A 26,710-nucleotide genomic window follows, 5' to 3' on the forward strand; every position below is an offset into this window, starting at 1 on the left:
GTGGGGAGCTGGATGTGTTGTGGCTTTCAGCAGGGAACAGGGGAGTCGGCGGCAAAAAACAAGCAAAAAAATCAGCAGGATCCATGTCGATCCGGCTTTTGCCTTTCTCCGAGCCCCCCTGTAAGGCGAGCACAAAGGAAGCCCCATGCCTCAGCCGGGGATGAAGGGGGAGAGGCGACCGAGCAGCTCGGCGCTCTGCTCTTTGCATAGAAACCGATCCGTGGACCTAGAAAATAACAGGAAGGGAAAGTAGGGAAGAGGAAAAAAAAAAAACCCCGAGATCCTGTTTTCAGTCGCTGCCCGAGGAATAATTTGGAGGAGCAGGATCCATATTTCGGCGGCGGCGGCGGCGGGGATGGAGCGGGCGGCGTGAGCGCGGGGGCTCCGTCTTGGGCAGCGCGGGGGCTCCTGCTCGCCCGCACCGCCCCGCCGGGGACCCGCCGGCAGCTGCACCCGCCGGGCGGCCTCGGGGACCGAGCGCGGGCCTCCTCCCCTCCCCCCGCTCCGCACACGCTCGCGCTCGCGCACCCCCGTCCCTCCTCTCCGCTCCGCTCCGCTCCGCGCCCGCCGCCCAGCCAGCCCGGCCCGGCCCTGCCCGCGCCGCGCCGCGCCGCGCCGCACCGCTCCGCTCCGCGCCCGGCCCGGCCCGGCCCGCCCGGCCCGGCGGCGCTCCCCGGGGGATGGCTCGCCCGAGGCCCCGAGAATACAAGGCGGGAGACCTGGTGTTCGCCAAGATGAAGGGCTACCCGCACTGGCCGGCCAGGGTGAGTGGGGCGAGGGCACCGCGGGGCCCGGGCCCGGGCGGCGGCGCCGCGCTGCTTTGTGCGCCCTCCCCTCGGCGGCCGGGGAAGAGGCCTGGGCTGCAGGCGGCCGCGGCTCCATGTTTGGGGGGAGCCGGCCCGGCCTGGCACAAAGAGCCGGGCCCGAGCGGCGGGGAGGAGCCGGCTCCCCGGCATCTCCCGCCCCGCCTAGCGCGGCCGGGCCTGCCTGGGCCGGGGGGGCCGCACGAGCTCCCGGGGCCCATTGTCCTGCAGCCCGGGGACGGGCCTGCCCTTGAGGCAGGAGGAGGGGGCCGGGGTAGGAGGGCAGGCCGGCCTTGGCATAGCGGGGTGCTGGAGGGCATACAAAGGCTCCCAGGCATCCGTGTGCGAGAAGCCATGTCCAGGCTCTGCAGCGCTTCCACATTCACAGTCCCCCACTGGTGTTTTCTTGGTCTGAAGCCTGCTGGTCCGACTCGCCCGTGGCACCGCTCCGCAGAGCCGGAGGCCCTCGTGCATCTTTTTTCCGACTTCGGGGGTGGTTTATTTTAGTCTAAACACCAGCTGAGACCGCTCCAGTGTGGGGTCGGATCCTGCTCCCATTGAAGTCCGTGGCAAGACCCCCGTTGACTTGTCTGGGAGCAGAACGGAGCCCTTTGTTTTATTGCTTTTTGTGACCTACTCCATGCACACGGGCGCATTTTAATTGCGAGTCCAGCCGAGTGTCTGGGATGGGGTGTGTCACACAGGGTGGATCTTGGCCAGGGGGAAAAAAGGTATGTTGTTCAATGAAACCTGCCCTGGGGTTTCGTTGTCTGTAAGATCTTTCAGTCTGGCTGTGTGTTCATGTACAGCCTATATATGTGTGATCCTCAAGTTCCCATCTATAAATCTATGCGTTTTATTTTAAAAACTGGTTAAATCAATCAAGCATTCTCTATTTAATACTGTATTTAAACAATAATTCTGTGTTGTTGTTACCCCATCTGGGGGGGTATCTTGCAATCTTGGCAGAAGTTGCTATGAAGGGGAACATAGTTAACTGTTTTTAGTGAAGTTAAACAGTATTGAAGCAGGACAGAGCGTGCTTAGCAATCTTCAGCACTAAGTTAGCAAACTCTTACACCATCACTTCTCCCTCACTTCATCCTCCAGTATGAATTTGGCTCTGATTCCATTGACTTCCCAGGGACAAGGTTAAGTCTGATATCGACCGGAGCAGCATCGTAGGTGATGTAGGAAGATATAGAAATCTATGGGCAGAAAGCAGCAAGAAAGTAATAATATGTTGAGAGACCAGTGGGAAGTTCTGTCTTGCTGATGGCTTTCTGTGGCTCTTGAGCTGTAGAGACTTGCATAGTATTGTAAACCCATGATGTTGTACATCATCTGGCAGGTGAATAATTTGCAAAGAACCAAAACCTGCAGTCTTTAGTCAGAACACTCGTTGATGGTAACTTGCATTTTTACATGCTTTGCAAAATATTTAGCATATGCAACCTATGTCTTTATAAGGCATTTTTGGGTTCTTGGTGTACAGAAGATGCCATTTCAGTCGTATTACTTGAAAAAGCTTCTCTCTCTTTTGATTTTTATAATCTTCACTGAGCAAAAGCCAAAACTCTATTTGCCTTAATTGTAGGCCAGTGGATAGGTCTGTAAGCGTGGTACCCGAGATGAGCTGTTTGAATGGATAAAGTACTGTCTTTGGTATCCAAGTAGATAGTAGCCGTTTGGTATAAAAAGGTTTACATGGCACCTTTGATACTCCAGTAATTGCAAGATGCTCTGCAGAGACATGAGATTACTAGTGGCCAGATCCTCAACTGGTGTGGACCAGTGAAGTTCCATGGAAGCCGGTGAAGTTATACTGATTCACGCTAGCTGAAAGAAAGTCTGTTGGATGTCTAGACAATTGAGGTGTCCCATGTGCATGCAACAAGAAGAGTAAGGATGCTCTTGCTGGTCCTGATAAAGTCCTGGTCTGAAATTCAGGACCTAGAATTTCAGTTCCTCAAGTGACCATGTAACTTCCCTGGTACAGCCCCCTTCTGTGAAATGGGGATGGCAGGACTGCACAAGGAGATTGTATAGACAAGTCACTGGTGTTTCGGAGTTGATTAGCTCTTACAATAATGGTTGCTATATATGTACCTTGTACCTTGATAGACAAAAATATTATAGGTCCCTCTAGATGTTCTAGTCTTGTTTATTGAAATGATGAGGTGAAACAAGAGAGAAAAAACTAGTGGTGTGTCATAAGAGTTAATAAATGTGTTCATTTTATCAATAACCCTGAAAAAATAATAACCAATTAAATGCTGAAATTAGGTGATGATGGGGAAATAGAAAGGAAGTCAATTGTTAAGACAAACGTAGGGAGAGAGAAACAAAATTCTGAATGAGCTGAATAAAATAAGAATATGTTCAGGCATATTCAGTCTGCTGAACAAAAAGCTAGGATAATATGGCTTGGGATAAAAGAACCAGGTTTGGCTAGACTCATACAGCTTGTGCAAAGATGGCTAAATTGATTTGGAACAGTACAAGAGAGCTCTGAATGGGTATTACAGTAAATTTTAACCTGAAACACATGGAAAACCTAAGCATCTAATTTCTCATTTAAGGTGAGAATGTGTCCGTTTGAATGACAGTTAAACTACCTCAGCTCAAATGGCTAAAGTTTAGAGTCTCTTGGGTATTTCAATTTTAAAAAAAATTGCTCCTGCTTTAATCTGACATTCCCTTGAATTTGGGATTTGAAAGAGATGTTTGGTTGCAGTGGGGTTGCATGCATGCTTTGTATTAGCAGTCACCACTGAAATGGCAACATTTGCTGGTAGTCACCATTAAAAATGATCTGAGATAATTGCACATATTAGAGTGGAGAATCAGTGTGAAGGTAACTGTTAGTAAACGCTGACATTTTAATGGGGACCACAGACTGTGGGATGTTGAGCAGCTGAGATTATTTTAATAAAATGCAAAGACTAGCTAATAATTTCCAGCCCAATTCATTTGAAGTAGATTAGCTCCATCCTGTTCAGCAAGCATGTACTTAGATACTTTTTTGGACTGGGACCTAGAAGAATAACATTGTTAATACTACAGGGTTAAAGAACTTCAAAGTGTTACATCATGACAGAAGACTATATTCATTCACCAGTAGTAATAAAGAGGAGTGTGGAAATGTATTTTTCTGAGATACATGCATAAGAATTTTAGGAAATAAACCTTAGTTCCTGGCCTGAAATGGGATCCTCTCAATTCTACAGGATTCTGAATGGATACCTGGTCCTCACTAATAGATTTCAGTAGGGGATCAGGCCCTGTGTTTTGAAATTGTTAGGTATCATGCTAGGTATTTAACCAACAGCAACTTAGTAAATAATGAGTCTGTATGACAGCTTGGAAAGTTTGGCACTCCAGATAAAGTATAGAACCTTACTTCCATGGTGTAATATGTTTTTAAACAGATTTTTTTTTCTTATTAACCATAGGATAAGGGAAGGTATTTTTTCCCTATTGAGGTTTATCTTTTTTGGGGAGAGAAACAAAATTAACACAAAGTGAAGTTTTCTGGATCCAAAGTGCCATCAGAAATAGACAGCATTTCTCTCTATTTTCATGCAAAAACTAGTCTGCAATCTATGAGCATTTTTCCTTGGTCATTTGGGACCTGTCCAGTCTCATTTGCTTAAAGATCACTATGCTTTTCCCCATCTTCCCAGTTCGTTGCTTTGGTCTTCTGACATCATTTTTACTCTGCTGATAAATCCTTATGCACCAATCTGAGCATCTCCTTACTTTTCCTTTTTTTCATTATCTACCACACTCATCCATCATTCTCAGATTTCTGCAAACATATTTCATGGCAAGCTGTCTTCACTTGCTCCTCATCTTAGATCAATTTGTGCCTTTTTATTTCCTGATTACCTATAAAGCTTTTCTTTTTTGACCTTCTGATCCCAAAGATCTTGAATTTTGAATGCAACACTCCCATGACTTTAGCTGATGCATCTGAAATGATCAAGCTGGGAAGCAGTGAGATAAAGCCTTTTCATGGAATCCTTCTTTGCCTTCAACATTTTTTGCACCAAGGACCAATTTTGCTTAGATAAAATTGTTTGCAGATACTGGGTCAAATTGAAAACAGGTGTACGAAGGCATAGTTTCAGTGACTTCAGCAACTGGTATATATGTAGAGTTTATATTACCTAAGTACCATTCTCTTCATTTCCCAAAGCCAGTACCAAGAAGTATAAATGTGAATATCCTTGGTATTTGGGAGTTCTGGAACCTCTAGTAATTTTTTTTTCCTTTTTTGGATTATAATCCAAAACCTTTGCTTAGTGATCTGTTTTGAGCTGTGATTTAAGATCCTCAGTTGAAACATTTATTTTAACAGGAGGAGTAGTGACTGCAATAAGTAAAAATGTAAAAATGCAACTTTCAGTACAGTTTCTCTTTTTCCTGTTACAGTTAGCTTTTGTCAAACAAAATCCTTTTAGGCTAAAGAGTTCCATACTTGGAATATCCCAGGCTCAGATCAGAGTTCTGGGGAAATTTCAGCGAAATCCATACATAAGGATATGAGAGAGATAAAATCTCCGTATGTATAGAGTTCTCTGAAATCTCCAGAGTGTGTTTAGTTCAGGTTTTTGCTGCTTTTTTTTAAATCATTCCAAATACTCATATTATATGATCTTGTACAGATATACCAATGAAACCCTGTATTTTTATATATATATTTAAATCTGAGTGAATCTTTGAGAATATCTGTAAGTGATAAATACTTAGATGTGTGAAGCTATGATTACTGAAAGGTTTCCACAAACCGGTGGGAAGCTGTCATGTTAGACTTTTTATTTTCCTCATAACTTCAAAGCTGCTCAACCAGTTTTTACCAACCAAAGCCCTTATTGTTGGAAGTAAATACAGGCCCATGGAAATCAGTGGATCTATACTTGTACATGATAAAGGTAAATCTGGTCTCTTGGTAAGATTTGCAACAATCCAGTTCCTCAGTTATTACTCACTGCAGAGATGTATATTAAATGCCGGTTGGTATATTTGACAGATTCTCTGTTCATTGACAATAATGTATGCTGATGCTGGTACACTGTCATAATTTCTTATTATTGTTTGCTATTTATATTAAAGTATCTCCTGGAAGTTCCCCAGCATGCTGGGAGCTGTACAAACTCATGGAAGCACAGACAACAAAGTTAACATTGAGTTTTTAACCTTACCTCTTCGTTTCCTGACGTTGTGTGTGCTTGATTTCCCAGCCTGAATGTTGTGTTAGCACACAACATTCTGCATGTAGTGTAATACATATCCTGAAATCAAATGATTCATGACAGCAAACATAGCATATAGGACTATCCTTTTTGAAGAAAGATCAAAAGCACTTCTAGGAGTCATATGGATTAGCTAGTAATGGAGAAGGAATGAAACCCAAGCACAGGGGAAGATTTAAATCTTGTTTTGCATTGCACACTCTTCAGGGCAGGAGCTTTCTTCTTACATATGCTGTGAGAACAATGGGTATGCATCTGGCTGAGGCCTCTCAATGCTACTGTAATACAAATAACAACAAGAATTAGAAAATAGACTAGGGAAGAATCTATCACTGTTGGGGAGCGAACTAGTGGCCAGATTTTTGCATGTAGTGGGAGGTTGGTGCCTAGGTGCTTTTGAAAATCCCAGAAGGTGCCTATTTGTATCTTTAGACAAATACCTTTTAAAAATTTGCCCAGAGGTGACTTAATGCATTCTTGTACATCTCTATCCTCTAAGGCTGTATGAAAGTATATATTTACATTAGAAATGAAATATGTATGAAAATATATATTTAGTGACACACACCAAAGATAGAAACCTAAAACATAGGTGGTGAACATTGCAATGGAAGCGTGTCATTTAATTGTGCACTCCAACAGGGGCAGCATCAACAAAGAAGGCTCCAGTAGTTTGGCTGATACACAATAGGAGCAACTAGAATAAACAGTTATTTAAAAGAACCCAAGAAATATTTGGCAGAAGACAGCATATCATGAGGTAAAGCTTCTAAAACTTAAAGAAGGAAATGCATCCAGGCTTCCCTTGCTTCCTACTCACAGAAAAGTCTCTGCATTCCTGGCTTTGGGTTTCTGACATTGTTTCATTATTTGTTTGTAACAGCCGGTGCTAAACTTGATACCGAAATTGGAAACAGAGTGCAGATTTCCTTCCAGTTTTGCTTTGTTTTACTTTGACAGACTAGTCCTCATAGTGACCCCTTTTATTTTTGTGCCACAGATAACAGATACTGAAGGAATCATATAGACCTGCTTTATTCATTTGTTGAAAATGCACAAAAAGAAAGTGATTAATTAGTTATATATACTTCATCAGTGTATTCAAAATAGTAAGCATTTACTGTCGAGCTGTAGTTCCTATTTCCCATTCCAAAATCCCCCACTCTGCAAATGATCCTGGGTCAACCAAAATATTATCTTTGGCATTATAGCTGAGTGCAAAAGACACAAAGTTTACTTGGATTTCAGTAAGGTTTACTGGCTTTTGTAAGGCCTCTCTGAAGTCTGAAAATGTTTTCTGAAGTCAGTGTGAAAAAATAAGAGGTAGCACTCTGCACACTTGTCCACACTTGAAGGGGTATGACTCTGGACACTTTGGCCTCTGGTTCATAAAAAATGTATTATATTTAAATCCCTTCAAATTTTCTCTTAGCAAATTGGCAAACATTTATTAGCACACACCTATCACTCTAAAAATACCGACTGGAAATGCTGTTTATTATGCCTTACAGCAACATGTAAAAACCTAGAGAGAAGCTAGTTGTCAGCTTCAGTTTAGAAGCTTGGATTGAAGGCCATGTAACACCACAAGAAAAAAAAGCCAAGCCATGAATATTGTACACCAAGGAAATTCTTTGAGACCAGCAATAAACAAAGTAATGTGTATACTGTACCATGGCAGAGTGAGAGAGCAGGAAAGGAAGAAAGGGAAAACAAATAAACTATTAGATGGAGAAAAGGTTCCAGACTGTAGTGATCTAATTGAGGCCATTGGGAAGCCTCTACTCCTGACTTTAAACTAGGGTTTCAACCTGGAAAGTCAATAACCTTGCATTCTTACAACCAAAAATCTATTTGTAAAGCATTGTTATATATAGGAAAGCCTGCAATGTACAATGCCACAATCAGGCAAGCAGTTTCTGAGAATCAATCCCATAACAGTTACTGAATTTATCAAAAATAAATACATATTGAACCTTAAGTATAACCAGCAATGGTCTTGCTCCTTCAGACCTAATGCATGTGCTTCAGTGTGACTGCATACGTGCTTAATGTGTGTGTTTGCAGAAGCAGTGCCAAAATAGTAAAGTAATGTGTACTGGGACCTGCAAGACACTTAGTCACCTAACAATATACTGCCAGTTCATTAAGGGTATGAAGCATAAACAAGCACTGGCTCTAGGGAAATGCACATGAACCTATCAGCAACTCAAAAACTCTGATAATACGTTACGTGGTAGAGGTCTCCCTTCCTACCAAAAATCATTACTTGTTTCCATTTTCCCCAAGGGATCTCTGGCCACAGTGTAGTTCATGCCATGTACAGGCCTTGCGAGGGAGAAAAAATGGTTTTCTTTGATCTTCTACTGTGTTTTATTAAGGAGTGGAAGAACAGGTAAAGTTGGACTGTCTTCACAAAGATGCAGAGTTAATACCTCCTTTTGAAGAACGGAGGTACCTTTTGTTCAGGTAGATCCATGCTAGAAACCTTTGGCACCGTAGTGCCGCTGTTGGGGTGGGACTTTTGTTTTTCTTTTTTTTTTCTATATTGGCAAAACCCTGTAGCAAAGGATGCTCTTCTGGCATAGACATGCTCATGTTGGTACAGTTTTTTGCTCATGGATTGCCATAAAATATGCTAGCCAAAGCATCTCTCCTAGAAAGATTTGCCAATGTCCTTTCACTGACAAAACCTTTTCCTCTCCAGGCCTGGTGTCCCTAGAGCTGTTTTGTCACTAGTCTTGGGCAAACTAAGCAGGGAGGAGTTGAGGCAACTGTTTTTTTCAGGATTTCTCTCTCCAGCAATTCCACTCCTACATTGCTGTAACAGATTACGACCTTCACTCAAAGGCATATATTGGTCAGGATTTCACTTTAGCATTTCTTTGTTTTTTATCTGTCAAAAAGATCATGGTTCATGGTGTTGGGCAGTCGTTCATTTGTCCAAGAACAGAGGTTCTCAAACTGTGATCAGGGGACCACCACTGGTCCACAAGCTCCATTCAGGTGGTTCGCAGAAAGGTTGTGGAATAATCACGAATATCTGTACTTGTAAGGTAAGACTATTGATATTACAATATGAGTTGTGTGCTTTGATTTGTAGAACAAAAAAAGGTTTATTAAGTGGTTTGCCAAGACCCTCAGCAATTTTCAAGTGGGCTGCGAAAAAAAAAAGTTTGAAAACCACTGTCTTAGAGCATCTCTTTGTGAGAAATTTCACCTGGGTTCTCTTCTGTCCCATGTCCTGGTGAATATAGAGGGAGGCAGTGAGAACATTTTTGGATGGCCTGCAACTTTGTTTCTTTCTGAGCACATGATGGTATAGGAACTTGATATAGGGGTTTAAGTGAGGACAAGTGATCTGGGAGCCTCCATTCAGAAAAGAGAGAAGAGAAGGTTAGACTATTGCTGAGGCCATCTGCCCATTGGCCCAAACAATCTTGTTTGCTCTGACTCCGTTGCACTGCTCTGGAGATGCAAAGCAGGTATGAGCCATCATAGCCAGGTAAGCCAGTTTTGCAGCTGTTCTATGTTACTGGAGTGGCATAAGTATTTGGAGTGTCCTAACAATATTGGGGTTGTGTCTGGTTCAGGATGGTCTTGGATAAAGCTAAAGGAGACCACTTTTTGCCTTTTATTTTTGTCTTCTCCACTGCTACAGTCTGTCTGAGGGGTTTTCTAGGTCTCTACTGTTGTTAGCCTGGGTATTGTAAGTTCCCCAAGTATAAAAAGCATGGACATAACTTTAGGAAATCAAAGTCTGCTCATACATTTCCTGTAATTGGCATTCAGGTGGAAAGGTACTTTAATGACACATGCAAGGGTCTTGTGAAAACAGACCCTGCATACAGGAACAGAGGATTGGAAGGGCTTCCTGGGTCAGTGAATCCAGCCTCCTGCCCTGCTATTGCAAAGAGCCATGTCATGCAATCCCTTTCGTGAGCTGAACGAGCTCTATTTTAAAATTAGTTAAGTTTCTTGCACCCTTCTTTTTGGGAGGTTGTTCCAGAACCTCATTGCTCTCATGATTAGAAACCTCCTTCCAATTTCCAGCCTAAATTTATTCCAGGGTAGTTTATGCCAGTTTGTTCTTGTGCCAACCTTGTCTTTACATTTCCATAGGTCTCCCTCCTTGGTGTTTATCCGTCAGTACACTTATGGATGGCAAACAAACAAACATATCTCCTCTCAGCCTGGATTTTGCTTCATAAAACAAGCCATGGTCTTTTAGTCTTCTGTCATAGATAGGCTCTCCATTCCCTGACAATCCTAGTTGCTCTCTTTTGCACCTGTTCCAACTTGAAATTAACCTTTCTTGAACATGGATGACCAGAAGAGTGTGCAAAGTTCTAGGTTTGTGTTCAATGGCTTTAATATTTCTGTGGCTCTTTTGGAAATACCTGGTCTGATAAAGATCAAGATATTTCCCCTTTTCAAAACTGCATCACTTTTGTGGCTCATAGTCATTCTGTGACTAAGTAGTCCTCCTCCTTACTCATTTGCAAATGATGAGTTTCCGGCTTATTTACAAATGATGAGGTCCAGCTTATAACAGAAGTATTTGTAATTAGTGCCCAAATGCATTGCATGTTGTGTTATTGAATTTCATCCCATTTCAATCACTCTGGTATTGCAGTTCATCCACCATAATATCAGAATCTCCCTCTCTATAAAGGGTGCCTCCAAACTTGGTTTCATTAGCACGTTTCTACTTTTTCTGCCAGGACCATTATTGAAAGTATTAAATGAGATCCGTCCTAAGACCAGCTTTGAGAGAACCCACTATTAAACTCTTTCCAGTCTGATACTGCCATACCCTCCTCCCCGCCGACACTTTTCATATTATTCATTCTCTTCTCCCTCTTGGCCAGTTTCTAGTCTACCAAATATTTCTTCTACTAATTCCCATCGTCTTCATCTTCACTAATAATTTCCTAAGTGGCACTATATCATCATCATAATAATTTCCTAAGTGGCACTGTATGCTTCACTGAAATCCAGATACATGAGATCTACTGCATTTCCTTCACTTAAAAAATAATTTCAGATTAGCCTGGCACAATACACATTTGGTTTACATTTCATCGCATTTTCCATTTACCTCAGTGTCTTTAATTAATCTTTCCTTCAGAATTTGTTTTTACACCGTGCTTACTGTTGAGGACAGACTAACAGGCCCATAGATACTTGGACTTCCTTCAGTGTAGGGATTAGAATTTCTATTCTCCAGTGGTGTGGGATCCCTCTCAAGCTGCTGCCTTACTAAAAATAATTGCTACTACCCCTGCAATTTTACTTGCTGGCTTCTTCAGGATTCGAGGATGGAGATGATCCAGTCTTCCCTAACTGAGGGCATTAAGCTCCTTTTAGGGAGTCTTGAGTTTTAGTTCCATCTTGGATGTGGTAATTCCCATTTCTGTACCCACTTTTCCATTAGCCATCTTGCCCTTGTGCCCCCCACATGCAACATTGTTGTCTTTATTGAACTGAGGCAATGTATTCTTTCAGTTTTGTGGCCATACCTAGATTATCGTTACTCTACTTTATCTTTGTTTTACTGTGCTATTTATTTTAATATCCTCTGTAAGTTCTTGATTTTTAACAATTCTCACTTCATCTGCATACTACTTGGTCTCTCAGACATAGCTTTCTTTGCTGATTAGACTTTTCCCATTGGTTACAGACTCTCTGCTTATTTTGAATATCCTTTTTAGGTGGGTGTAAATCCAAGTTGGTCTCTAACCCTTTCCTGCTTGTTTTCTCACTTTGCTTGGGATACAAATTCCAAATGTGTTAGCACCTTTTGACTTGAAAAATATTGTAGGCCTCCTCTGTACTGAAGTCCATGAGCTCCTTGGTCCAGTTGACTTGATTAACTAGTTCACTTAGTTTATCAGTTTGCCCTTTTGAAATGGAGAATCTTCATTATAAGACCTACTTTTGTTTATCCTTCCACTTAATTTAAACTAAATCAACTTGTGATCGCTCAATACAAGGTTATTTTCTGTGACCAGCTCTTCTATAATGGCCTCATTACTTACCAAAACCATGTCCAAAATAGCATCAGCTCTTGTTCAATGACTATAGTGAAGAAATCTGTTGGCCAGGAATAATTGGGCCTTACCATTATTAGTAGCATTTTTTCTGCACTCTATATCAGGGAAGTTAGCTTCCCATAATGACACAATTCCCAGAAGTATTTTTCTCTCTAATGCCATTACAGAGAAGTGTAGCACAAGACAGGAGATGCACTAAAGGTGACAGAGTGCAAATGGATCTTGAAGAGCTAGAACTACTGTTACATTTACATCGGTTGCAGTTGGGACATTTAGAAGAAACCCTGGGCAAGGAGCACAACGTCCTTCCAGAGAACTGAATGCTGGACCTTATAGGGGGTATCTTCCTGCCCTTCCTCCTCTTGTACATCTACTGTAAGCCCCTCCTTTCCCCTGCCTCTCCATTCTGCTACTAGGGGAGGCTCCACAGCTATGAAGACAAAAATGAGGTTTGCCTGTTAGGGCCGGCATGATGCAGACCACCGCATGTGGGCCCTCTATACTGGGACCACATTCACCTGTAGCTGGTCAGTGTAAATCAATCCCTCTGGCCCTCTGATAGCTTTATTTGCTCCTGTATAAATTCTCATTAGTTTTGTTGCTGACTGTCTGCGTCTGGTAATTGGATGTTCAGACCTCAAGCAGTAGTCATGGTGCAGTCACAGCCCAACAATAGAGGGAGTGACTATTACTTCCTTGCGGTGCAAGTGGCTGTGTGTTGTGCATGGGGAGACCAAATTGCCATAGCCTTTTTTATATCCATATGGTGTTGCTAGTTCATGTGTAACATGCCATTCCTTGTCCTCATGAGACTTCTCTCAGGTTTGTTGCTTCCAAGTTTCTACTCCTTTGGGTGTTGCAGATTGTTTTTCCCCCAAATGTGTTCATTTTCACATTTCTGAGATGAGCTGCTGTTTTTGACTTTGGTTCATATTACTAATTTAGTCAAGCCTACCCTTGCTGGTTTTTAAGGCCATTTATATTGGCATGGGAACAGAATCTGGCCTCTGTTTTTCTCAGTCCTCAGTGATGTTTGCAAACTTTTCCAGTTTACTACCACTTTCCTTCCCTTTCCAGGACATGGTTGAAGTGGTTAAGTGACCCCACCCAACCTAGACACCTCCTCCCAGACCCTTTGTCCCAGTGGTAGCGTGTCTGTTATCATTTATTTACATTAATCAGTTCTTAATCCATTTTAGGCCAAATGATTTTGTTTCTATCTGAGCCAATGTGAATTCATTTTTCAGTGGGGATTTTGTGAGAAGCTGCATCTAAAATCCAATTAGATGACATCCATTCAGGGATTAGTCAGAGGTGTAAGTGTTTGCATATGCGAGGGGGCGTGTTCATGTTAGTCTTGGTTTTCCTAGTCCCATGCTGCTTGTTGTTCATTGTTCCATTATTTTCCCAGATGGCTGGATTTTACCTCTCTGTTTCTTTGAGTCTTTTACCAGTCACTCCATGTAGGTGCAGTGGTTGGTTTGCACTGATATGATTGCGGGGTAGGGACTTTAGCTTGCCAGACATTGGCTATGCAAAGAAAGGAAGATGGGCAGTAGTGTAGCTTGGAGGGTGGGGTGATGGAGGGCAAGCGGGGCAGCCCTCAGGGAGCCACTGTTCTATTAGCCACCTATGTTCAAGCAGTTTGCAACGAGGCAGCAGCACCCATGCCTCTGCCATCACCACAGCCCTTGCATATGGAGTCAAGTATTTGCTTTTCCTCCCACCACCACATGCCCAAGATGCCAAAAGTCCAAGTTGCACCTCTGAAGACAGGTGCCTACTTCCAGGAGTGTCAGGTGTAAAGGACTGGAGCTGTAGTACAGTCAAGGGAGCTGCATATCTGTTTCAGGGCTCTTCTTCCCTGAAACTTGAATGTTTGTACTTTCCTTTTTTTTGCTTTTTATCAGTGGCTAGTTTTCAGGGGTTTCCCCCCCCCCTTACCACTTATAACACTTTTTTCCCCCCTAAATTTCCCCGGTTGAAATGCAAACATTTCTTTCCACATGTTTACAGTTTTAAGGCAGAGGGAGCAACAAATTATTAAGCCTTGTGGTTAAAAACTAAGAGTTGGCAAAGATATATTAACAGTAATAATCTTCTGTTATAAGTTGAAAACATTTGTTTTCTCTGCATTCATTAGAATGAATCTGTCCTGAAGCTTTGTATTTCTTCTGAGTGTGTGGGTCAGTTTTCTGAACAGCTTTTTTAAATTGCTGCTTCTGGCACAATGACAGAAATCCTACATTAAGAGGTGAAAACAGATTAGAAAGGACACATTTGTCAGATGTGGCTCCTCCTCATTAAAATGCTGTGAATGTTATGAGCCAATACTTTGCAAGGCATCTTATACAATATCATGCCTCATGCATTAGTCCAGGCATCTAGTATGATTGCCATAATCGAATCTTAGATGCACCCAATTTGTGTGTCCTGTTTAGCCTTATACCCTGCTTTGGTTGCAGGAGCTGGCCCCTTACTTTTACAGGTTTTAGAAGCCACGATGAGAAAGATTTGAATGATAATATGCTATGAAGAGATGTAATTCTCTTTTGGGAGATAAACATCTGCTTTGCTTACTTACATTGATGTTATCTTAAGAAATAGTGAAATGGGTTGCTTAGGAGTTTGCTTTTAAGACAACTGCAGCTAAATGAAGAACAAACTACCAGCCAGGTAGTTCATACTGTACATCAGGAGTCAGTAGTCTGTGGCTCGCTGGCTTGATCCAGCCCCCAAAAAGCTTTTATTCAGTCCACCAAGTATGCCAAAAAATGGCCTTGTCATGCCTGCTGTTTGTAAATTTTAGGTGAGAATGCACCATCTTGTTGGGGAATATCTAACTGCTGCCTCCAGCCTACTTCAGCACCAAACTGTGTTAATTCAGTCCACTGTTAGTGAAAGGTTGGCAACCCCTTTCAGTCATAAGGGCTATATGGAATATAAATAGTAAGATAATCTCTAATCCTAACAGTTTACAGTCTATCTCATTATGTCCCGGCATAGACATAAAGAGATGGCTGCCATTTTGGCCAACCCACAGACTTGAACTGAGGACCTTCAGAGCTAAAAGCATGAGCTGTTTAGGCTTCAGCTCTTTTGTTGCAAGTGGTGGTTGGGCACCACCTGAGAGATTTATAACATGCAGTCCCTGTAGATTAAAATATCAAGGTGAATGAAAATGGTTAAAGCGACATGGCCAAACCCTAGAGGGTGGCATCAGGTGTAAGTCAACATAGAAATTGGACCACAGACTGAATAATGTAGGTGTAGTGTTTCATTTAACTATGTTCTTTTCCCTATGTAACTGTCTTTTCCTAGTGATTTGCACAAGATGAGTCAGAGTAACCTGCTGTTTCTTTACAGCTGCTGTTTAAAACAAAATAGTAAATTGATGTAAAAACATGGTTTTAATCAGCTGCTGTGGTAGCAGCATGGTAAGCATCAAGATTTTGTATAGTATTAATGTCGTACCTGATTTAGCAGTAAAGAAATTTTAAATATTTAATTTTTATTGAGAAGTGACTATTTTTTTCAAAGTTACATAAGTTGGGTACTTATGGACTTCCCATACAAAAAGGCATGTTAGCTTGTTGGGCAGGGAAGAAAATTCCAAACTGAGGCTATGATCCTGCAAACATTTAATCACGGGCTTCACTTAAAACCTCTTTCTGATCCTATTTAAATCAGCAGTATCTAAATCTAAAAAGACTATTCATAGGCTTACGGAAAAAAATAAATTTATCATTTGTAGTATAAGAATTTTTTAAAATCATATTTTCCACTATTATGGAAACTCTGATATGTTGGATATACATTTAGGATCACCTCAACAGATCTGCCTCCTTATCAACACACTAGGCATTCAAAACGCATGTACCACTGAACTAGATAATACTTTCATCTTTATAAAAATACAGTTCCCTCTCTCACACGATATAATATTTTTTAAAATGAGAAATCTACTGTAAATATATTTACGAAATCAAACTTTATGTATGCATCACTAACATTGTAATAATATTTAATGTTCAATTCCTTTACTTTTTTATATTGCTTAATGATTAGGAATGGAGAGAGAAAGCGTGCACGCACACACACACTGGATTTCATCAAATATTTTATGAAAAATGATTCTTGCTCAAAACCTGTTTTATTGAAACCTACATTTGTTGAAAGCGAATGTCAATTCTGGTTAAAAATGTTGAGTACTTCACAATGCCTGCACAGAAATGAATAAAAATGATAACTTCTGTTTAGTTTCGACCCAAAATGTCATTTTGAGTTGTTCTGAAACAGAAAAATTGGGGGAGAGGAGGAGGGAAGAACACCGATTAGCTTGGGGTAAGCTCCTTACTGCCTCTTTTAAAAACTCTTAGGAATTTAAGGCAGGCTGAAGACTAGTGCTAGGGAAGCATACAATAGCCCAGTGACAGCTGCTCAGAAGGTAGTAAACAATGAGCACCTATACATGTGACACACCGCTACTCCCACATGGGGTAATTGGCACACGTTGAAACGGACTCAATCAGGTCTCCTGGAGTGTGCTAATAAAGTGCACTCCAGCAGCCTCCATGTCATGTGTATTCAGCATCCCTGTTTTTTAAAATGGTAGTGGGGGCACTTTAACTAAAACTCATCAAACTGTCGTCCTGGCGACAAGTGGCCAGGGATCAGTGCTTGGACCAGTTCTTTTTAACAACTTTATCAATGATTTGGATGTGGGAGTAAAGAGCTCACTGGCCAAGTTATTAGACAACACCAAGTTATGGGGGAGCATGGTCACGCTTGAAAATAGGCTGCAGATATAGGCGGACCTAGACAGGCTGGCAAGTTGGGCGGATCAGAACCAGATGAAGTTCAATGTTGAGAAATGTTAAGTGCTTCACCTGGGGACGAACAATTCCCAACGTACCTACAGGCTTGGCAGCACCAAACTGACCAGCACCATGACTGAAAGGGACCTAGGGGTAATAATAAACCACAGTATGAATATGAACCATCAGTGCAACACTGTAGGCAGCAAGGCAGACAATTCTCTGGCATGCATCAATCAGTGCATTTCAAGCAAAACCAAGGAAGTGATTCTTCCACTTTACTCAGCACTGGTGAGACCACAGCTGGAATACTGCATCCGGTTCTGGGTGCCACACTTCAACAAGGACGTGGTAAAGTTTGAGAAAATCCAGAAAAGAGTCACCCATATAATCAGAGACTTGCACGGCAAGCCTATGAGGAGAGGCTGAGGGACCTGGGACTTTTCAGCCTAAAAAAGAGAAGGCTGAGAAGGGATTTGGTGGCACCTTACTGCTACATCAGGGGCTCAGCTAACAGCTGTTAACCATGGCACCTTTGCAGAAAACCAGGAGTAATGACCACAGATTCCTGGAAGACCGTTTCAGGCTTAACACTAGGAAAAACTTCTTCACAGTCAGGGTGTCCAGACTGTGGAATAAACTCCCACCAGATGTGGTGCAATCACCTACCCTGGAAATCTTCAAGAGGAGACTGGACGGTCACCTTGTTGGGGTCACCTGATCTCAGCTGTCTGTCTTGCTAGTGCAGGGGGGCTGGACCTGGTGATCTTGCAAGGTCCCTTCTAGCCCTTACAATCTATGAATTAAAGCACTCCCACCACCATTTTGAAGTGCATGCCACTGAATATACATGAAGCTGTGGGCACTTTAATTAGATTGGCTCTCAAAGTTGTTCGGATTAAAATGCACCCCCACCCAGGAGCATGTATATAGATTCCCAATGATTATAAATGCAGTATGTGCCACTTCATAGTCTTTTAGCAATGCCAAGAACCATTTGCTGAAGAGTTAGGACCCAGTCCATACAAAGCAGGATAAGCACAGGGGTCAGCCAGCATGACCTGGATGCTTTGTACAATAGATGGTTGCTGACACTGGGTGAGTAATGAAACCAGTTATTCATAAGCTATGGTTTGATCCTGTGGTGCTCCAAAGCTTGGTGTAGCCACTGGGCTGGCTCCTTTGCAGGTGTGCTTCTGCAAAGCTTACCTGAGGTTGAACATGAAACACTGGACAAGAGTCATGTACAGCCCCAAATCACTTTAGAATGTCACTGTTCCATCATTAGAGTTCATCATTCTTTCCCAGTTAGGTTCCTGCTGGTGTGATTCATTTTTCCTGCATATAAAACTGAGATCTGTGCAGGTGAATTATAAGCAACAGGGGAGTTTCCTTTCTGCAGCCCATACACCACAGTTTACACAGTCTCCCCTAACATTTTTGGCTTGGTCATAATCCATCCATGGTTTTCCCACTGTTCAAGAGGGCTACTCTGGCTATGCGAGTACTGGTACATGGGAGACCAGTGCAGAGATCTCCTTGGTAGAAGCCACTTCCCTTTGTGATTGCTGCACTGATTCCACCTCTCTGTTGTGAGGATACACTGATGGAGAAGCCTTTTACCTCCAAGGTGCGTTTCACTCTTGCCTATTCACTCCGCTGTTCCATGAAGGTTATTATACAAGTTGGCTGGTAGGAGCATAAGGAACGTGACCCCAGGGAAAAGATTACTTTTTGAAGCTACAGTAGCCCAGATCCTGCAAGGTCTCTGATTTGGACACTGGCATTCAAGCATTTAAGTCCTTGACCTCTGCATATGCCCATAAGCCCTTGCAAAACAGCATAGCAGAATTGCTTTCTCGTAGTTTTAGATATCTTTCTGGTTCATTTGGAAAAAGAGTGACACACTAGACTGGTGAACTGATTCTGATGGCAAAAGGATGCTGCAGTGCAAGACACTAAAAATATTTCAGTTGGTGCTTCTGAGGGACAGAATGGGATATCCTTGTTCGTAGTATGAGTAACAAACCTTTTTAAATACTAATTTTAATTGCTTGCACAAAGTACAGGAACAAGAGTATTTTGGTAACCTTAGCAATATAATATGTAGTTATACACAGTACCCTGAAGCCTTGGGCAACTGAAAAGGAGGCAGGAAGATTTCATAGATTTCATAGATTTCATAGACATTAGGGCTGGAAGGGACCTCGGGAGATCATCGAGTCCAGCCCTCTGCCCAGAGGGCAGGAAGTCAGCTGGGGTCATAGGATCCCAGCAAGATAAGCATCCAATTTACTCTTGAAGGTGTTCAATGTAGGTGCTTGAACCACCTCCGCTGGCAGGCTCTTCCAGACCTTGGGGGCTCGGACAGTAAAGAAATTCTTCCTTATGTCCAGCCTGAAACGGTCTTGCAGGAGTTTGTGACCGTTCGACCTCGTCATCCCTTGGGGCGCTCTGGTGAACAGATGTTCCCCCAGATCCTGGTGGTCACCCCTGATAAACTTATAGGTGGCCATCAGATCACCCCTGAGCTTGCGCTTTTCCAGGCTAAAGAGTCCCATGGCTCTCAGCCTGTCATCGTAAGATCTGTTTTCCTGACCTCTGATCATGTGCGTGGCTCTCCTCTGGACTCTCTCAAGCTTCTCCACATCCTTTTTGAATTGTGGAGCCCAAAACTGGACGCAGTACTCCAGCTGCGGCCTCACCAAGGTCGAGTACAAGGGGAGAATGACGTCCTGGGATTTGCTCGAGAAGCATCTATGGATGCACGCCAGCATTTTGGTCGCTTTACTAGCCGCAGCATCGCATTGGAGGCTCATGTTCATCTTGTGGTCAATGATGACCCCCAAATCTTTTTCTTCTGTAGAGCTAACCAACGTAGCACTGCCAAGCCTATAAGGGTGCTGCAGGTTTTTCCTCCCAAGGTGGAGAACCTTGCATTTTTCGGTGTTAAACACCATGAGGTTCTCGTCCGCCCATTTGCTGAGCTTGTCCAGGTCAGCCTGGATCACCCGCCTATCTTCTGGCGTGGATGCTTTGCCCCAAAGTTTGGTGTCATCGGCGAACTTGGCCAGTCCACTCCTGACTCCAATGTCCACATCGTTAATGAATATGTTGAACAGTATGGGTCCCAGGACAGAGCCTTGAGGGACCCCACTGGTCACAGGGCACCACAATGAGTGACTGCCATCAATCACAACCCTCTGGGCCTGACCACGAAGCCAATTTCCCAGCCAGCGGATCATGGTGGAGCCAAGGCCACAACTGGCCAGTTTGGCCAAGAGGTGATCATGGGATACCAGATCAAAAGCTTTTTTGAAGTCAAGATATATGACATCAATCTCTTCTCCCTTGTCCAGGTGATAGGTCACCTGGTCATAGAAGGAAATGAGATTGGTCAAACAAGACCTACCCGCAACAAACCCATGCTGGCTATCCCTTAGGATGTTAGCCTGGGCCAGTCCATCAAGGATGGCCTCCTTAATAAACTTTTCTAAGATCTTCCCCAGGATAGAAGTCAGGCTAATGGGCCTGTAGTTAGCTGGATCCACTCTCCTCCCTTTCTTGAAGATCGGCACCACATTGGCCTTCTTCCAGTCTTCAGGCACTACACCAGAGCACCAGGAGTTTTCAAAGACCCGTGCCAGGGGCTGGGCTATGAGAGATGTTTCAACTGCTTTGGATCTTACATTAAGAGTGTCAAACTAAGAGCCATAGGATCCTTCGACCTGCATTTAAGTTTGCAAAAAAAAGGGGCTGGTTTGCTGCTCTTTCATTTTTTGCACATGTATATCCATTCACATGCAGAGGAGCATCACCACCTGGAATCTGCAGGTGCCCTAGCTCACATTCACTCTCTCAAAACAAAGTTGGTCTTGGCCCAAATCTGTGTTGTAGACAAAGCACTCTGTATGGCCTAGCAAGCCTGACCAGCACTTTGCAGTAAGACTTCTGGCTTCAGGCCCAGTGAACTGGAAGCTGCGTGGCAGCCCTGTTTAAAAAAAAAAAAAAGGCCTCTTTTTATAACGATTTAAGCCTGTGAAAACAAATAGACAATCAGCCTGCAGGCTTAGGAAAGTAGCACAGGACCTATTTGCACTTAGCTTGCATTTTCAAGGTTAAATTATTTTTAAATTAAACTTGGATTCAAGAACGAAGAGTGGTGGACTAGCAGAATATGAGGGACCTACATTGTACAATTCAGTTAGATGCAGTTGGCCAAAGGTCTACACTTTAGGTAAGTTTAATTTTAGTGAAAGGGTCAAGGGAACAAAGCCCAAAATTGGGAGAGGTGTGGGGTTAATAAAGTCCTAGTTTGAAAATGCAGCCAACACTAACACAGTCAGCTTGTAAGCAAGTATGTTGTGGCACATCTCCACCCTCTTGTGTACCCAACCACTAGGAGCACAATTTCCTTGTAGCACTTCAGAGTCAGGTTTAAGCTCCCTTTGGCTCATAAGAATGGAGCTGGCAAGAAAGGTGGTAGCTGAGAGCAGTAGTATTTGTGCTCATGCGATACCTAAATTTCTCCTTTGCTGGCGTTTGGGTGGCTAAATTGTTTTTAGTTGTGCTATGGGCACAAAGCAGCTTTAGTCTTTATATAGTTCTTATAAACTTTATATTTTGGGGGGGAAGTGGTTTTACAGAGACCATAAACCAGCATATCCACATTCCCCCCCCCCCAAGAGCTGTCCTGTTTTGGCACTGTGTCATGCTTGGGTTGCTGTTGCCTTCAGGTAGCATTTCTATACCTACAAAGGAAGAGGCAATCAGGCAGAACAGACTTTACTCTGCTTCTTGAAACAAGCAAAGAAAAAGATTACAATAAGTATTTCTTCAACATCTAAAATTATCAAATGCATCAAGAACCAGTCCTACTAATTCTGCCATCTGGCAACAGTATGACAAGAAGATCTTTGGATACTTACCAAAAGATTTAGGGGTTTCTCCTGCAGAAAATGGAGCAGTCCAAAGCGTCCTCGAATGTTAGCATGTGGGATCAAGGTGAGAACCCTTATGTATTGATCCAAAAAAACCAAAAAAACCCCAAAACTGTAAATGATGATAATGCTAGCTCTTATGTGGGGGGTTTCATCCACAAATCTCAAAGTGCTTTATTAAAAAACAAACAAGCAAACAAACAATCCAAATCTTTATCCCTGTTTACAGATGGGCAAAATGAAGTGCAGGGAAGCTACCTAGCAGGCCAGTGGCAAAGCCAAAAATTAAATCCAGGTCTCCTGAGTCTTCATCTGATGCTCTATCTACTGGACCTTGTAGTGATCACTGGGTTCAGTAAGTGCAAGCTTACAAGAATGAGAAGAACAATAAACTTGAATTGTGGAGCAGTATGCAACTTCTGCAGACCCTGGCTGGCTGCCCGACACCTGCTCTGGCACATTCTACTTAGAATACATCGGAGCAGGCTCGATTAATGGCACCGGGGACGCTTTAACTACAGCTCATTGTCACGACTGGGATCCCCAGGGATGGCCAAGATACCCCTAGGGCCGCTTGACCATGTCAATCCTGCCCAATGGGCACCCTTTCTCTCCTGCCATGTCTTGTTGTAACTATAAAAAATAGGGAGGCTGCTCTCAAGTTTGTATTTTGGGCATGATCCTCATGGACCCCATTGAACCCTGTGGGTTCTTTGACCCCTTTTGGGTCCCGCTCCAAAATGGGTGCCTCTCAGAACACCCTCAGCCGTATAGGCTAGATGCGTAGCTCCAAACCTCCCCTTTACCACACCCCAAGCCTTGCGAATGGCATTCACATATTGTCCCTCCAAGGCCTTAATTTAGCTTGCCCTCCAGTCATCACTGGGCCCTCCACAGCCTCGTCTCTCTCTCAGTGCCCCCTGGTGCTCAGGTCCACTCACCTCCTTTATCACTACTCCCCTGCTGGCACGGGTCTGTTCACCCTCCAGATACTGGGCCCCCGCTGGCACTGGGTTCCCCACACTGTAGTGGGCCCCCAATGAGGCCTCCTTCCCCAATAGCCTCAGCCCAATCATCCAGTTTACAAACAGAAATCAAAATATGAGCCCCTGGGCTGTAACATAATGCAAGCAGCTCAGGCTGTGCTCTGTCCCTTTAAACAAATCACCCTTCCCCCAGCACTACAGGGCCTTGTAGGCCAGGGTATCTGGTGAGCTCCTGGAGTCCCTTAATCCTACCAGAAGCAGAATGGGGAGTCAAGCCTCTTCACTTTGCTCCCTCTAGGAGAGCTCACTCCTTTCCCCTTGGCTGCTGGCAGAGAACTGGCTCCCTGGTCCCCGCCCTGGAGTTGATATATGCCCCAGGCCCTGCCTCTTCCCGTCAGCTGGTGCCGGCTAATTCCTGCTGCCATGGTAACTTGCAGCTGATGGGTTCCTGCCTGACTGCTAGGGATCACTCCCTAGACAGTTTATGCCCTTAATGGAGCTGGCACCTTAGTGCCCTACGACACTTGTCAAACGAGCTTTAAAGTGCCCCTGCCACCGCCATTTTGAAGCACGGGATGCTGAATACACAAGGTGCTGCAGATGCTTTAATTAGAGCAGCTCCCAAGAGCCATACTAATTAAGGTGCCCTCCCCCCACTCCGAAGCACACGTAAAAACCGTAACTAACAGCTGCTTTACCTGAAGGACCATCTCCCAGTTACCAACTTCCTCTAAATTAGGGAACGTCTTTAAATTATAACTTTTATCATTACAGACCCTACTGTTTCCTGATGCATTTGTTTAATTTTAATCACATGAATAGTCCCATTTACTAGGAAGTCATACTTAAGTGCTTTGCTGAATCAGAGGCATAAAGCTCTCTGGGTCCCATCTTCATGGAAGATTAAGGCAACCCTGCCATAAGTTTTAACTTTGTTATGAACATGTAATGTGAATGAGACATAAAGGACTGTGTTCAACCCCAGGGCTGCTGCCCGTGTTTAGCAAGGTATTGCCTGTCAGCAGTGTTTAAGGTTTATCTAGCCCTGCATTGTTATCTTTAAACCTTGTTGTGGTCCTGAGTCTGCACGAAGGCTAGGGAAGAACCAGTGCCTTCCTATGGTCATATCAGTTTATCTCAGTCACTTGCAGTAGTTCAAAAGTACCACTCTGCTGTGCTTTCATCTTTGTTTTTGCTGATTCACTGTTCCCCTAACCTGAGTCTCTTCATGTTTTCCTTTTATTGCAGAGCAATTCTGTTTTATTAACCTGGACTCTGTATTTAGTCCCACCTTTTACTGGACAGGTTTTCTTACTGTTTATGGATCAAAATGTGTGTGGCTCAGCATCCACCACTTGATCCATAAACAGTGTTAGGATATGGAGTAAAGCAGGGGAAGGATTAAGAAGGTGGCAAAAGTATCACACAATCCTGAAATCCCAAAGAATTAAATTGTGGTTTTTAGTCAAAGTCATAAAAACAGCAATGGAAAACATGTATTGGAGCAGAAAATTAAATGTAGTAGAGGTAGAGGGCTGCATGCAAAATATGATGCCAGCAAAACAGATGTATTTGCATCAGAAGGTAGCATTTTCTTCCGTTGCATATGGGCATAGAGAAGCATTCTGTATTTGTGTTTCACTGAAACCATATACTCCTGGTCTGAGACACACTCTGGGATCCTTTGGAAAAGAAGAAATTATAGTGTATATATGCTTTCTGATAAAATAATTGTTCTAGGAGCTAGTCATTCTGGTGATTCACAATGGCCTATTTAAAAATGCATTTCCTTCTTTAGCAGAAATGTATAAGTCTATAGGGATAAAAATATCAGTATGAGGGACAGCAAATCATCAATTTCACTAATAGATTCTGAAAAGTATTGCTCTTTATTTATTTGTGTTAATCAGCTAATTGAAGAAGATCAAGATACTTTGTCTGCATGGAATAATAATGCATAACTTTAGCCGGAACAAAAATGTAGCTGATAGGTATGGGCTTGATTGCTCCTCCCTGAGTCCAGGATTTCAGTGGGAGATGCTGATCTTTGCAATGCTGCTGTGTTGTTGTTGTTTTTTTTTGCCAGTTCCAAGGAAAATATACTTTGCAATTCCAAGCAAGTATACTTGCCATATACTGGGAAAATCATTGGTTACGACCCTGCACTCTTAATTCCTTCTTTTGCATGTGTTTGTATGCTCATAGACGTGCATCTTCCCTGTTTGCTAGGGGTGTTCCTGATCACAATACACTTTTGCACAGTATGATACTGCAATGTGAAATCCCTTGTAAAATATGACCAACTAGGTTTTGAGAATTGCTGTAATGGTGCAGAGCAGCTGGAAAAAACTGTGTAACCCAGGGGTAGGCAACCTTTCCGGGTGCGGCTGAAACGACCCACCCCAGGTTGGAAGCAGGGGAGTGCTAGGACCCTGCCACTGTTGCTGCTTGTTCCCACAGTGACACAGGGAGAGCACCCACAGCTAAATCCCCTGCCATTGAATGCTGTCAAAGCCCCACGTCTTCAGGCTAGATCCAAAGGTTTCACTGGCCCGTGGGCCATAGGTTGCCACCCCCTGGGTTCACCAACAGTTCAAGATTCCCCCTAGGAAGGAGCAGTCTCCAGATGGCCTGCGGCCTGCATGGTGGATGCATGCCAGGATGTCTCCCAGAACAGGGGACATCCTCAACAGAAAAAGGGTGCATTGGGGATACCTCTGCACTTGGGCTGGGAAATAACCCCTTGGCCAGGTGCTGTAAGTTAGTGAAGGTCCTCAAAAAGTTCCGTGATTCAGAACATAGGGCTGGATCTACTGCTGTTTCCTCTCACAAGGCTTGGGCTGCTGACAGTAGCATCCCCCAGGCTCCAGGGAGTGTATGGTTCATTGGGGACCAGAGCTCCTAGTAAGGGAAGTTGGGAGGGTGGAGGAGGCAGGTTCATGTGATCACAGCCACCCTGCCTGCAGAGCAGCCTGCCACTGGGGCCAGCAGCTGCAGAGGAGCTGTCTACTTAGCTGTTGTGGGTGAAGTACTTGGTGTAGTCCTGGGTGAAGGAACAGCACTGCTCAGCCAGGCACTTGCTTCTCTAGCACAGACCCACCAGTGCTTTTTGGGGCAGTGGCCAGTTACACAGCAACGTGGCTTTCAAGTGACAGTCTAGCTCCAGGAGTAGCCCCTTGCTCTTGGGTCCTGTAGATACAGTGGGACCCGTGGGCCAAGGCTCTGAACTGCAGGTGTGCTGCCAAATCCATTGTTTAGGGATCCTAACCACGGAGTCGGCAACTGCACAGTGCCACAAAGAGCCGCAGAATCAGACCCTCGTGTAGGTTGTTTACAAACCAGCATGGCTGGTTCATGGGAGTTTAAGACCAAATTCTTGTTCGCATGTTTATTGTCCTTAGCAACATGCTTTGACAAAGCCCTGCACCGGGTTGTCAGGTTGGGACGGGCTGTTCGCTTCAGAGACCTGCACCTTAAAGCTTGCATTTATTTACCAGAAACACAGTTAAATGTCTCTATAAAGCTGTGCCTTTTGGTTGGCAAACAAATGTCGGAAAGCACTGCTGTGCAGAGCTTGTTTAAAAATAAAGCAATTGTTATTCATTAAGCAGATGAAAGCAACAGAAGCGAAGGAGATAAAACTTGAAATCTGAAACCACCTGCTTTATTTTGGCTGTAATTGAAATGCCTGTTTATGATGTTGTTAGTGTGCACATCCGATTTGCAGACAGGGCTTGACTTCTGGTAATTTCAGTGGGAGCCAGATCCAGCCCACAGTCTAGTTTGGGTTTTGGAGGGGGTTGTGGTTCGATTGCAGGCTCTAACGAGCATTTCAGCATCTGTTTGTTTC

The 26,710-nt window shown here is 43.6% G+C and overlaps 1 protein-coding gene across 1 annotated transcript in view; it reads left to right on the forward strand.

The window, feature by feature from the left end:
- The first annotated feature begins 319 nt into the window (after positions 1-319).
- Positions 320-26,710, forward strand: part of HDGFL3 (HDGF like 3) — a 59,262-nt gene continuing 32,871 nt past the window's right edge. Inside the window, exon 1 of the mRNA XM_090030190.1 lies at positions 320-764. Within this exon, the coding sequence (XP_089886316.1) occupies positions 681-764 (84 nt within the window). The 5' untranslated portion in view covers positions 320-680. The remainder of the gene's footprint in view (positions 765-26,710) is intronic.

The sequence above is a fragment of the Crocodylus siamensis genome, chromosome 15 (genome assembly GCF_052110815.1).
Source record: "Crocodylus siamensis isolate JL-2025a chromosome 15, ASM5211081v1, whole genome shotgun sequence".
NCBI lineage: Eukaryota > Metazoa > Chordata > Crocodylia > Crocodylidae > Crocodylus > Crocodylus siamensis.